Here is a 14,374-nt window from a genome sequence, read left to right as displayed (position 1 = left end):
TCAAGTCACACAGCTAACAGTGGGTACTGGAACACAGGCCAGCCAGCTTCAAGATGCAGGTGGACTAACACTGCCTTAGATGTCAGGCAGGACCTTAATGAGCACTGCTCCTAATTTCCGCTGCTTGGCATGCTTTCTATGTATTTCCAGGGAACCCTGATCAGAGATTCATCCCTGTAGCGAGGACTTGCTACTCACAAAATGGTTCAGAATATCGTGAATTATCAACGGAAGCAGATTTAATAGACTGACATGTGAGTTTGGTCTAGTGCATCATGGGACCAGGTTGAAGAAGGACAGGCAGGATCAAGGGACTTCTTTCGTTTTGTTTGAGGACCCAGTTCACAGTGCATAATCGAGGCTGTTCACAAAAGAGCCACAAGGAAAAGGGACAGCTTGAAAATGAAGACTGTACGAAGTGAAACTGTTGGGAGGACGGTCAGATTTGCTGACAGAATGGGATCCTGAGGAGTAGCAGGAGCAAGCAGACCCCTGGGAAGAGGGTATGTGTTTTGGTTAGGACAAAGTGATTTCTGCCGGATCAAATGCACTCTGTTTGCCTTAAACCAATGGGAAGAGTTAAGAACATTCCTGGTGCCAGAGTCTGGTCATAAACCTCACAGAGCACTTTAGCTGTTCTTACTGCGTATGGTTTGTCAGGAAAGCAGACGGGGTAATCTGGAGCAATCCTGTTGTTGCCTGATTGTCTTTGCACAGTATGACCAAAGCACCCCAATAAACCAACTTGTAAGGAAAATTTCACCTTAACTCAGGGTTTCAAGTTTTTTTTCAGCTTTGCTCGCTTGTCCTGGTGCTCCAGGGCTGTGGCAGAGCAGAGGATGCATGGCAGAGGGGATCTGCTCACCTCATGGTGAATAGGAACCAAAAGAGGAAATGATGGAGGTTCCATTCTCCCCTGAAAAGGTATGCTCTTAGTGCCCTGATTCTATTAGGCCCCACTTTCTGAAGGTTCTTCCCACCACCTAACCTTGACTAAGCCTTCAGTGTATGCCTTCAATATGTGCCCTTCAGAGGACATTTAAGATCTAAACCAGTGGGACATGGTGGCACAGGTATGGACTCCCTGTATTTATAAGGCTAAAGCAGGAGGGTCTTTGATTCAATGCCATCCTGAGCTCCAAGCAAGACTCAAATAAACAGAATATAAGATCTGAATCATCGCCGGGCGTTGGTGGCTCATGCCTTTAATCCCAGCACTCGGGAGGCAGAGGCAGGTGGATCTCTGTGAGTTCGAGGCCAGCCTGGTGTACAAAGTGAGTTCCAGGACAGCCTCCAAAGCTACAGAGAAACCCTGTCTCGAAAAACCAAAAAAAAAAAAAAAAAAAAAAAAAAAAGATCTGAATCATCATATCATACAGCTCAAAATAGCCATAGTCAAGTCAAGCAGAGTCAACAGATAGCCTAGGATCTGAGTTCTCATGTGAAGACTCAACAAGGGAAGAATCTACTTCCAAATCCACTCGCTTGTTGGTGGCATTTTGTGTCCCCACTAACCTAGTGACGGCCATGCTGCCCATCGCTGTAGCCATTCATTAGAACCTAATCACTAAGTAAGGTGTGGCGCACATCTGAACCCCAGCATTTGTGAGGTGGAGGCAAGAAGATCCAGAGCTCAAGGCCAACTTCACAGAAAGTGAAGGCTGCTCATGTACCCCTGATTTTTATAAATCTTGCAGAAATATATACCTAGGTGAGTCAACTTTTAGGGTCCTCTGAGGTGGCCTAAAAAAAGCCAGTACAAGTTAGGAGACCTGAAGCTTAAGTTATAAGAAACCAATATTTATTTATTTACTTAAAAGGTATTTAAACCCAGGTGTTGGTGGCACACGCCTTTAATCCCAGCACTCAGGAGGCAGAGGCAGGCGGATCTCTGTGAGTTTGAGGCCAACCTGGTCTACAGAGTGAGTTCCAGAGTTCCAGGACAGACTCCAAAACAATACAGAGAAACCCTGTCTCGGAAAAAAAAAAAAGGAGAGAGAGAAAAAGGTATTTAAAAGACCACTCCAAGGTACAAGCCAAGGGGTATGATATAAGTTTACCTGATGTAGAAGTTCATCTTGCTCAGTGGTTCTAAAGAAATTGAGTTGTTCCAGTGTGTGTGTGTGTGTGTGTGTGTGTGTGTGTGTGTGTGTGTGTGTGTGTGTGTGTGTGCGCGTGCCTGAGCGGATGTCTGGACATCATCTGCATATAAGAGCCTGTGTATGTCAAAAGAAGCATCAGATTCTCTGTAACTGGAATTACATTTGTGAGTTATCCAGCAAGTGCTGGGAACTGAACCTGGATCCTCTGCAAGAGCAGTAAGTACTGTGTGTTCACCGCTGAGCCATTCCTCCAGCCCCATAAGAGCCTCCAGCTCTTGTTATAGGATGTGTCACTTATTCCAGTCAGGAGATGAGAAATCTAGGAAATGTGTTTGCTGAGCCTGAATCCGCCACCCTTCCCTTCACTCTCAGACTTTTTCTTGGGTCATGTGGAGGCTGCTGTGCTTACTTGTGTCCATCTTTATTGCGTTTTCCAAGCTTTGTCTGTCTGTTGATGCTAAGAATGGAAATTCATCGAACAGTGTTTACCTTAGTTATTGTGACTGCATAAACATTCTGCTGCTGAGCTGGAAGCCACTAAGATTACATTTCCTTTCTTTTAACTGTCCTCTTTCTTTCTTGCACACACCCCCAACCACACCCTCTCTCCCATCTCCTTTTTTTTTCTTAGATAAGGTCATGCCATGTAACCCTGGCTGGCCTGCAACTTGGATTGTAGACCAGGCTGGCCTCCAATTCCCAGAGATCCACCCATCCACCTACCTTGTCCTCCTGCATGCTGAGATTAACGATGTGTGAAAACCCACCTGGATTTTTCTTGGCTTCTAAATCATTACACAGTCGGGGATCATCTTGGACTCCTGCTGTCCCACCTTCACCTCCCCTCACATTGGGATAATAGTTGCACTCCTGACTTAAGCTATTTTCAGTTATCTTTGGAAAAGTAATTCTTAAAATTTTTAAATTATGGCCAGGGAGTGACGGTGCACGCCTTTAATCCCAGCACTTGGGAGGCAGAGGCAGATGGATCTCTGAGTTTGAGGACAGCCTGGTTTAGAAAGCAAGTTCTAGGATAGGCTCCAAATCTACAAAGAAACCCTATCTTGAAAAACCAAAAACAAAATCTCTTAAATTACATTTATTTATTATGTATTTTTGTTTTCTGTGCATTGGTGCTTTGCCTACATGTATGTTTGTGTGAGGGTGTCAAGTTATAGACAGTTATGAGCTACCATGTGGATGCTGGTAATTGAACCCAGGTTCTCTGGAAGAACAGCACATGCTCTTAACCACTGAAGCATCTCTCCAGCCCCCACATATATTAATTTTTTAGTTACATGCTTATCTCTCTCTGTCTCACTGTGTGTGTGTGTGAATGTTCATGAATGCAGTCAGAAAACAACTTACAGGAGTTGGTTCTCTCCTTCTGCTATGTAGGCCTTAGGGATGAAAATGAAGTCTCTAGGCTTGGCAGCAGGTGCGTTTTTTGTGGTGCACGCCTTTAATCCCAGCACTCAGGAGGCAGAGGCAGGTGGATCTTTGTGAGTTGGAGGCCAGCCTGGTCTACAGAGCCAGTTCTAGGACAGCCTCCAAAGCCACACAGAGAAACCCTGTCTCAGGGGGAAAAAAAATATGGGCTAGTGATGGGAAAGTCCTGTGTATATATCAATAAAGCACTGTTGGCCAATAGGGAAGCAAGATAGGTGGGACTAGGAGTCCAGGAGGATTCTGGGTAGGAGAAACACAGGGAGTCAAGATGTAACCGCCATAGGGGTAAGAAGCCCGGAAACTTCTCCAGTAAGAGAAATACTTAGATTAACAATTATGGGATAAATATTTAAGTCAGAGCTATCCAGTACGAAGCAAGCAAGGCCAGCAGCTTCATAATTAATAGAACGTCTTGTGTGTTATTTGGGGACTACAACTCGGCAGAGCACAGGCGACTGGTGGGGAAAAAACCAAAGCGGCAGATAAGAAAAAGGATCACTCTACAGGCTGGAGAGATGGCTCAGCAGTTAACACTAGTGGCACTTCAGGACAATCTGGGTTTGGTTCTCAGCACACAGAGGGTGGTTCACAACCATCTCTAACTCCAGCTCCAGGGGATCTGATGCCCTTTTCTGGTCTCCGAGATCACCAGGCATGCACATGTGCATGGACATACATGCAGACAAAATATCCATATACATAAAATAAAAATAAATAAATCTCAAAAAATAGTTTATGTATATGAGTGCCTACCACTTTACCTAGGAACGAGACTATTATCAATAGCATGTATATGCCGGTGTGGTCCCCTCCAGCCCACTCTTCTGCTCCTTCTGAGAAGTCACCACCATAGGTACTTTTGCTTATTTTCCACTGCTTTTGAAAAAATACTATGCAATGGTGTGTGTGTGTGTGTGTGTGTGTGTGTGTGTGTGTGTATGTGTGTGTAAATCATGCTTTGTCTAGTGGTGTTTGTAAGTTCTATAAAAAGTGATATTGTATTTACAGCATAATCTTGCAGAAGTTATGTTCTTCAGAAACACATTTCCAAGAGCCTTCCATGCATTGCTGTGAGACCTGCTCATTCTTATTAGAAAGGCTTGGAAACTCGAGGAAACCCCAAAAAGGATCTGAGAAAGGAAACATGACACTGACGATCTCTGGCTCTTGCAGTGGGACTTTCTAAATCTGGGCAGCCACTGCACTTGAGGGCTGTCCCTCCTGGCAGCTTCAGAGTTCATCCTTGGATTGGCTGGCTGTTGTTCTGAGGACAGCACTTATTCCCACAGGACTATAGAGACTTCTCCGTTATAAGGGTTAGAGGTGGTAGTGGCACAGCTTGGGGGTCAGGACCACATTTCTCACAGTATGCACAAGAGCCCTGGTCTTCAGAGAGGCAATGGGCTACTCGAGCTACTCGGGGGAGGTCAGAGTGTGAGGACTGGAGTCCCGAATTGGAACTGTTGCTGGCATCTGGCTGCTCATTTAAACTTGAGGCTCAGAGTTAACATTTCTTTTGCTCAAACTCATTTGAACTCTGTTGTAGTAACTAATACACAAGGATGTCGGCCAGGAATTATCTTCTATGTGTTTGCCTTTTCCCTGTTTGCTGGTGAGACTTCAAAAACAACTATAAATAGAACTCAACAGAAACAATACCATATACTGGGAGCCAACAAGTACTCAGGACTTTATCTCACTCAGTAGTCAAATGGAGTCCTTGAGACAAGTCTTACTGTCTGCTCTCCAGATGAATAGACTGGAACCCAGTCTCAAACAAACAAGTAAACACACACACACAAACAGGGGCCAAGAGATGGCTCAGCAGGTAAAAGCTTTTGTTGAGCCTATCAACCTGAGTTTATCACCAAAACCCATGTTTAAAAAAAAGAAGCTAGAAAAATCATCATTCTACGTGACACCCCAGGTCTATCTTCATTCTGTGTCCTCCGTCTTCTGATACTAAGAAGAAAAGATGAGAAGTAGGATCCAGGGATGGGCTGGAGAGACAGCTCAGTCAGTAGTTAAGAGCACTGACTGGTTTTCCAGAGGACCAGGATTTGATTCCTAGCACCCATATTACAGCTCACAACTGTCTGTAACTCCAGATCCAGGGGATCTGACATCCTCACACAGGCATACATGCAGCCAAACACCAATGCTTATAAAAAATAAATAAATCCTAAAAAGAAGGCAGGGATGGTACCTCACACCTGTAAAATCCTAGACCTTGGGAGGCAGAGCAAAAGGATTGTTATGAGGTCACTGTTAGGTCTCAAACCTGAAACAAATAAATGGCTGTGGGGCCTATTTAACATATCAAATCAGATGCTGGCGACCAGGTTCTCCCAACAGCATCCCTCAGTCCCTGTATCCAGCCCCCTGTCCTGAACTTCTCCAGCCCTCTGGGCTGCTCCTCCTCCTGATGCCCTTCCCGATAGAACCCAGCCATTTTGGTTACCCCTGGTTGCTGCACCGGATTCTCTCCTCTCCCCTCTCCCTGTCTCTTCATATGGCTCAGGAACATGTCTACTGTGGATTCTCCCAGATGTCCCTGTCTCTGCCTATGCTCTCCCTTTCATCTGCAAGAAGCTTTCTCCTCCACCATACCTAGGAGCAGCATGTCCTTCCCTTTTTATTTCTTTTCTCATTTCGTCACTTGGACTCTACAGTGAGTTTCAGGCCAGCTGAGCTACATAGAAAGCACCTGTCAAGAGAAAGGGGGCGTGAGGGGGGAGGGGCTGACCATTGTTGACTGGAACTGAGTGGACAGGTGAGACAGAGAGAGGGAAGAAGCTGGGGGAGGTTAATGCATGCTTGGAACAAGCATCCGAAGGTAAAGAATGAAGGTATTCAGACCTTTTCCTAGAAGCATGTCTTTCTCCCTCTCCTTGGCTGTCAGTGAGCATTTGGGATTAGAGAAGAGAAGTGGGCTGTCTCAGAGATCATCACCTTGGATAAAGGGAGGCAGCAGCTAGGAGAGAGGCATCCGACCCACAGTTAGAGGAACCAGAGGAATAGAATTTTGAGAAAGGGTTGGGGCTGAATCCACAGCCCATCCCCCATCTCTCGGCTTCCCAGCAATATTCCATGGCAGTTAGGGCCGGCTCAGCAGAATGGGGTGAGGCCTTCTCGGATCTGGAGCTCAGGTGCCTGAAAGGAAGGTCCCCCCCATTCTTCCTCAGACACTAGGCCTGTGATGGAAACTGATGTGACTGAGGGAAAAACTGAGAAGATAAGTACCAGGTGAGTGTGGAAGGGAAGCAGGTGGGTGGGAGAGAGCAGGCGTCAGAGGCCTAGGAGGGGCGGAGGAGGGGTAGCCTGGGCAGAGCACAGAGAACCTTGTTCAGGACTCTGTCCCTTCTCCTGGCAGGAACAGGCGGTCACTCACCGAGCATCGCCGCAACTCCCTATTGCCCTTTCATTGGAGAATTACACACAGCTCCCGCTGGATGTCCCAGCTGGTGGCTTCAGAATTCAGCTTGGTGGGTTTCCTCCTCCTTCTGGTCATGGTCTTCTCCAAGAAATGGCTGTACCCCTCTAAGAGTCGTTTCCATCAGCGCTACCCCAAAAATGTCACCAATAGAGTCTACACCTCGATACATAAAATGTCCACAGGACTCCTGTACACCTGCATATCTAGAAGCTGCTCGAGCTCAGGCAGTGAGAAAGGTGAGCTCCCTCATCCCATGCCAGGTCTCCAGCCTGGCCCCACAGTCCTGTTCCTCCTGTCAGCCATCTTCATTTGACTCGAGAAAGAGGGCTCTGCCGGCATGGCGACCTCTGAGGATCATTTTCTTCCTTTGGTTTGGCCAAATCAACTCACCTGACTCAGTAGATATCGCCTCTTTAGGTAGAGCCTGAAGGATTTTGCTTTAAGAATGCCACGCCTTTAATCCCAGCACTCAAGTGGCAGAGGCAGAGGGATCTCTGTGACTTTGAGGCCAGCCTGGTCTACGGAGCGAGTGCCAAGACAGCCAGGGCTACACAGAACGTTGAAAGCTGTCTGGATGATTCCTGCATAGCATCCCCTTCAGCTGGAGGTGCTGTCTCCTAGGTGTGCGTACTCAGAGCCCTCGATGACCCGGGAGGTTCTCTTGCAATCGCCCCTCCCTGCCCTTCTGCTGTGCTTCTGGGCCAGCTCCGCCCTTGCCCTTCATTGCGAGGCTTCCTTAGTCCTTCCTTTCCTGGACTCCTACAGCCGCTTAACTTCTGACTCATTTCATTCCGTGCTGTCCCCTCACCACCTCAGAAATGTCCAGTTCTTTTTTTTTTTTTTTTTTTTTTTTTGGTTTTTCGAGACAGGGTTTCCCTGTGGCTTTGGAGGCTGTCCTGGAACTCCCTTGGTAGTCCAGGCTGGTCTCGAACTCACAGTGATCCGCCTGCCTCTGCCTCCCGAGTGCTGGGATTAAAGGCGTGCGCCACCAATGCCCGGCTAAATGTCCAGTTCTGGATGTCCATTTCCTGCTCATTCTCCTTCACATAAGCAAAAGACAGGTGTACAGCAATTATATCTTCTTAAGGATAAATATGGGAAAAAATATCATCAATGGCATGCTATTTGTCCAGCCAAATTGTCCACAAGAGACAGGGATAATTAGCCTTATTTTGTAGATGGGAAGATTGGAGCTGAGGGTCACACCACACGAAATGGCAATAGCATAAACTTCATAAAGGCAGATGTAGGCGGGCGTTGGTGGCGCACGCCTTTAATCCCAGCACTCGGGAGGCAGAGGCAGGCGGATCACTGTGAGTTCGAGACCAGCCTGGACTACCAAGGGAGTTCCAGGACAGCCTCCAAAGCCACAGGGAAACCCTGTCTCGAAAAACCAAAAAAAAAAAAAAAAAAAAAAAAAAAAAGGGCAGATGTAGAATAGTGTGTGCCTTGCTCTGTGGTGCTGTGAGGGGAACCCAATTCCCCACACATGCTAAGTGCCAACACTGAGTCACATCCCCAGGGCCTCACTCTGTAGTCCAGGGTATCCTAGGATTCATTATGTAGCCAGGCTGACTTTGACCTGGCAGCCATCTTCAGCCTCCTGAGAGCTGGGATTACAGGCATGAGCTGCCACACTTGACTTATATGCACTCAGTACTACTTTGGTTTAGTTTTGGTTTTGGTTTTTGGTTTTTGGAGACAGGATTTCTCTGTGTAGCTTTGGCTATCCTGGAACTTACTTTGTAGACCAGGCTGGCCTCAAATTCAAAGAGATTGGCCTGCCTCTGCCTTCCCAGTGCTGGGATTAAGGGTATGGGCCACCATGCATGGCACTTTCTGTCTTCTTTTTTTTTTTTTTTTTTTTTTGGTTTTTTTCAAGACAGGGTTTTTCTGTATTGTCTTGGAGGCTCTCCTGGAACTCGCTCTGTAGACCAGGCTGGCCTCGAACTCACAGAGATCCGCCTGCCTCTGCCTCCCAAGTGCTGGGAGTAAAGGGGTGCGCCACCAATGCCCGGCCACTTTCTGTCTTCTAATAAGTGAAGAATATGCTTTGCACAGCGTATGCCACACATTCCTGCCACTATAATGGCCCAGTTACCTGGAGCCAAGTAACCATGGACTAAATCCTGAAGTCAAAAGGCAGAATAAACCTTTCTCCCTTTAAATTGTTTCTGTTAGGTGTTTAGTCACAAAGAAGAACAGGCAACTAATACAGAAAACTGGTCACAGAAGAGAGGGATCCTTCCTGTGACCACATCTGATCCCTGGAAGGAAGGAAGCCTTTGGAATTGGTTTGTGGGAAGAATCTGTCTCCTTTTAGTCAGATTGTAGTGAAATTTAGGAGTAAGAAAAACAAAACAAACAAAAACAGAGTAAAGTCAGGCGTTGGTGGCTCATGCCTTTAATCCCAACACTCAGGAGGCAGAGGCAGGAGGATCTCTGTGAGTTCGAGGCCAGCCTGGTCTACAGATCGAGTTCCAGGACAGGTTCCAAAGTTACACAGAGAAACCCTGTCTCAGAAACAAAACAAAACAAAAACAGAGTAAAGGGTTTGAAAGCCATGCAGTCGTGCCAGGAAAGGAGCAACGGAAAGGTGTGGCCCATGATGTCATGGTCGTTAATGAAAGTGGATTCATTCAATAGGAGCCAGCACTTCACATTAGGACAATAGGGAAGATGTTTTGAAGCCAACCTCAGAAACTAGCCAGTTACCACTCATTCCAGGCTTCAGGGTCTAAAATTATAAGTGCATTTGCAAGATTTCTTTTGAAAAGGGAGAGCCACTAAAGTTATTGTCAATCCATTGACAACTGCATAGTTTTTCTTTTGAGAATTGCTATTTGTGTTCTGATTTTCTTTTCCTTCTATTTTTCTCTTATTGATTTCTTTTTGTTGTTGTCTTGTTTTGTTGAGATAGTGTTTTTCTGTAGCCGGGGATGCCCTGGAACTTGCTATATATATAGACTAGGCTGGTCTTGAATTTGCAAAAGTCTGCCTGCCTCTGAATGCTGGGATTAAAGATGTGTGCCAACATGCCTGGCTTTTTAAATTTTTTATGTCTATCTTTTATTTTATTTTTTAAAATAGGGTCTCACTATGTAGCTCTGACTGTCCTTGAACTCGCTATGTAGACTAGGCTGACCTCACAGAGATAGGACCACCTCTGTCTCTCCAATGTTGGGAGTGAATAGCCAGGTGTGAACCACCACACCCAGCTATTTTTTAAAACATTACACTGTAGTCCAGCCTGGTCAGTAACTCACCATGTAGCCTCAAAGCTAAGTCTATCCTCCTAGCTCAGCCTTCCCATTACCACTGCTGAGCTCATGGGGTGAGTCACCTGTCTCTGCCTCCCAAGTGCTGGGATTAAGGCTTGCACCACCATGTTTTACGGTTTTTAACTCTGCATTTCTTTGGTTCTGAATGAGCTGAGTATTTCCCTCATGTTTGTTCATTTGATCGTATCTCATGTTTGTGAATGCTGAGTTCCTATTTTGTCATTTTCCGCAGACAGTTTAGAGCTGTGGACAAACCATCCAGTTTTGGGGGTGGCTAATGTAAGTTTCACCCTGGCCTTGGTGCTGGGCTTTGCCCTCACCACCTGGCTGCACCTGCCGTACCTGCCCGGCCTGCAGAGAATGCCTTTCTTTGGCTTGATTGGGATCGTCCTGAGCTTCTGTGAAGGTGCCCCCCAGCTCTGAAAAAGGTCCTTAATTCCCTAACCCACATCTTCCTGGGCGTGTCTCCCTCTTCTCTGGGGGTGGAGCGAGCGTTTGGTGCCCTGGGAGGGGAGAAGTGAGACCAGAGATATACTAGTTCCAGAATCCTGTAGACAGGAGGGTTGACTTTCTCGAGCCATCTGGGCCTAGGACTCAGTGTGAGCGGTTGGCGGCTGTAGCTCGGGAGATGAGGCAGAACTCATGTGCGATTCTTAGGTGAGAATAAGATCTCTCCACTCCTGCCTCCCAGTCACCTTCATTTTCCTCACCCTCCTGTTGTTCCCTGTTAACCTCTGGATCTACGAGCTGAAGAAGAACATATCGGTCCCCATCGGGTGGAGCTATTTCATTGGTTGGCTGGTGCTCATCCTGTATTTCACATGTGGTGAGTGGTTAGGAGGGCCCTGGGGAAAGAGGAAGGGACTTGGGTGATCAGGGCAGAGGACCTGTGGAGGGAAGGGGCAGGCAACCCCCCACGCTCACCCGAGAGTCCACAGGGACTTAGCCTTCCCCTTTGGCTCGCCTCACCGGTCACCTTCATGCCGCTCTCCGCTTCCCCCTTTTTCTCGTGTGCCCCCCACCCCACCCCAGGGGTCCTTTGCTACCTCAACCATAAAAACTTCTGGAGCCTGATGATGGGCAGCTCCTCTTCCACCAACAATTCTTGCAACAGCGAGGAGCAAGAGCAAGGGTCTCCGGTGCAAGAGACTCTGATGAGCACTGCACGGTCCTCCAGCAATCCGGAGGACATCCCCGACCCTGAGAAGCAGGAGGATACCAAAAGCCCTTAAGTTTCACCAAATGCTTCTTAGGACCTACCCATCCTCCATTGGCTAGGTCTGTCCTCATCGTGACGACGGACGAGCACAGGAGGATTTAGGGAACAGCTTTGGTTTCCTCTCCCTGAACTCGGCCTTGTCTATGGCTCAGGTGAAGTGAAATAAATTGTCCATCTCTTCTTCGTCATGTCTGGTAGTTGCTGAGAAGAGCTGCAAGGGGAGGGAGAGGAAGGGAGAGAAAGAAAGCGCGTTGTTGCCTTACTTCCCAGCTCTTCCTGCCTGTGAACTTCCAGCCGCTGAACCCACCTGCCCAGCCTTTTACCACAGCATACCTGTCCATAGGAAGGAGGGACTCCGTGCTAGAATGCTGACCCTGGCATATTCATATGAATTGGGTTTGATTCAATAGTACTGAAAACAGAAAAACAAAAGTAGACAACCAGGCTTGGTGTAGGCGTAAGTATAATAATCCCAGGAGGCTGAGGCAGGAGGATGACCAGCCTGAGCTCCATAGTGAGACTATGACCTCAAAAACAAAAATAAAATATAACAAACAGAACTACACAGGTATCTAACTGGAAAAAGCAACTGCAGCTTTTACAGAGATAACAAGCAAATATCTATAGGGCTAGCCAGACAACATAGTACAAAGGACACCATTTCTTTCTTTCTTTTTTTTTTTTCTTTTTTTTTTGAGACAGGGTTTCTTTGTGGCTTTGGATGATCTTATAGACCAAATTGGTCTCCAACTCACAGAGATCCGCCTGCCTCTGCTTCCTGAGTGCTGGGAATAAAGGTGTGCACTACCATCACTCAGCTTTTTTTAAAATTTTAAATAGCTTATTTTACATGTCAATCCCAGTTCCCTCTCCCTCCCCTTCTCCCGCACCCTCCCATCCCCCCATCCTCCCACCCTATTGCCAATTCCTTCCACGTAGGGGATATCTAGAGTCTATCATTTCGTTCAGGGTAGGGTCCAGGCACTTCCCTAAGAGTCCAGACTAAGAGAGCATCCCTCTTTGTGTTATGGACACATGACGTCTGTTAGTATTCAAGGGATAAACACTGATCCACTGCTCACGACCCCATAGGTAGCCCAGGCCTCCTCACTGACTCTCACATTCAGTGGGTCTGGATCGGTCCCATGCTGGCCTCCCGGCTGTCAGTTTGGGGTTCAAGAGCTCTCCCGTTTGGATCAGCTGTCTCTGCTGGTTTTGCCAGCCCATTCTTTGCCAATTTGCTCATCGCTCCTCTCTCTCTGTCATTGGGTTCCTTGGGTTCTGTTCAGTGTTTAACTGAGGGTGTTTGCCTCTGCTTCCATCAGTCGCTGGATGAAGGCTCCAGGATGGTTATAGACATCAAGATCATTATCAGGAATGGTCATTCGAGGTGATCTCTACACTATTGCTTAGCTTGCCAATTGGTGTCATCCCTTTAGATCACTAGAGGTCACACTGGTGCCTGATCTGTCTTCTAACCTATGCTTCCCTCTTTCCCCATCCTACTCCCCCAGTCAACCTTCCTGTCCTCCACGACCTACTAGGTAGCTTTTTTTTTTTTAATGTTAAGGTAGACTGCAAGCCGGGCTTTGGTGGTGCACTCCGTTGGTGGTGCACTCCTTTAATCCCAGCACTCGGGAGGCAGAGGCAGGTGGATCTCTGTGAGTTCGAGGCCATCCTGGTCTACAAAGCGAGTTCCAGGAAAGCCTCCAAAACAATACAGAGAAACCCTGCCTCGAAAAACCAAACAAACAACAACAAAAAAAAAGGTAGACTGCATTCCTGGGATAAACTCCTGGGATAAACCTCACTTGGTCTTGGTCATGGTGAGTTAACTTTATTAATTGTGAGATTTGATGCACTAATATGTAAAGGAAACTTCCATGTATTTTCACAAGGAATAATAGTCTATACTTAGGATATTCTTTTTTAATATTTCAGTCTTTGTGGTATCAGTGTCATACTGGTCTCATAAGTTAGAAGATGTTGAGCGTTTTGAAAAAAAAGAACTGCATTAATCTTTGCCACATTTACTTAAGAACAAAGGCCGTTCTCAGCTACCAGGCTGTCGACCTTCCAGAAAATGTCGACATCACGTTGAAGTGCCCCAGAAGAACCCTCTGGGGGTTTTCAATCACATCAATTACAGCTGAGCCTCCTTGGAAAGAAAAAGAGGCTCTGGGTTGGGGAAACAGGAACTGGCCACTGTCCGAACCATTTGCAGCATGTTCTGAACACAATCAAGAGTGTTACCCTGGTCTTCCATAACAAGGTGAGGCCTGTGTGTGCTTATGTCCCCATAACCCAGGAAAAAGGGTCTTTGGTAGAAAATCTGAAATTTCTTGGGTGAAAAATAGATTCTCAGGTACAAATGAGGACAAGTCTTTCTTGTTCTGTGTCTCAAGCCCGGGAGGATGGATTAATCCTTGATGGAAATAAATGATAATTTAAATTGTTTCAAATTAAGGGACTTTGATTCCGCAAGTCACAACAGATAAAAACAAGGATATTGGGAAGGTTCTGGATGGCATCTTAAAGCAATACAGAGAAAGCTTGTTTTGAAAAAACAAACAAACAAAAAAACCCAAATGATAATGTAAATAGCACATGTGGTGGTTTGAAAGAAAATAGCCCTCAAAGGGAATAGCACTACTGGGAAGTGTGGCCTTGTAGTCATGAGTGTGGTCTTGTTGGTGGAAGTGTATCACTGTGGAGGAAGGCTTTGAGGTCTCATATATGCTCAAGCCATGCCTAGTGATTCAGTTTACTTCCTGTTGCCTTTGGAGCAAAATGTAAAGTCTCCCAGCTCCAGTACCATGTCTGCCTGCACACTACCATATTGTACCATAATGATAATGGATTAAACCTCTGAAAATGTAAGCCACCC

At 46.6% G+C, this 14,374-nt stretch overlaps 1 protein-coding gene across 1 annotated transcript; it reads left to right on the top strand.

Moving 5' to 3' along the window:
- Window positions 1-6,621: 6,621 nt before the first annotated feature.
- Odf4 (outer dense fiber of sperm tails 4) lies at window positions 6,622-11,670 on the top strand. The gene is made up of 5 exons (XM_040748933.1): window positions 6,622-6,797; window positions 6,925-7,223; window positions 10,501-10,674; window positions 10,960-11,094; window positions 11,301-11,670. Exons 1-5 carry the CDS (start codon window positions 6,751-6,753, stop codon window positions 11,498-11,500), a joined length of 855 nt encoding a protein of 284 aa, XP_040604867.1. The 5' UTR covers window positions 6,622-6,750; the 3' UTR covers window positions 11,501-11,670.
- The last annotated feature ends 2,704 nt before the right edge of the window (window positions 11,671-14,374 follow it).

The sequence above is a fragment of the Mesocricetus auratus genome, unplaced genomic scaffold (assembly GCF_017639785.1).
Source record: "Mesocricetus auratus isolate SY011 unplaced genomic scaffold, BCM_Maur_2.0 Super-Scaffold_100007, whole genome shotgun sequence".
Taxonomy (NCBI): Eukaryota; Metazoa; Chordata; class Mammalia; order Rodentia; family Cricetidae; genus Mesocricetus; species Mesocricetus auratus.
The sequence above is the reverse complement of the archived record's forward strand: the minus strand, read 5'-3'. Positions and strand labels throughout refer to the sequence as shown.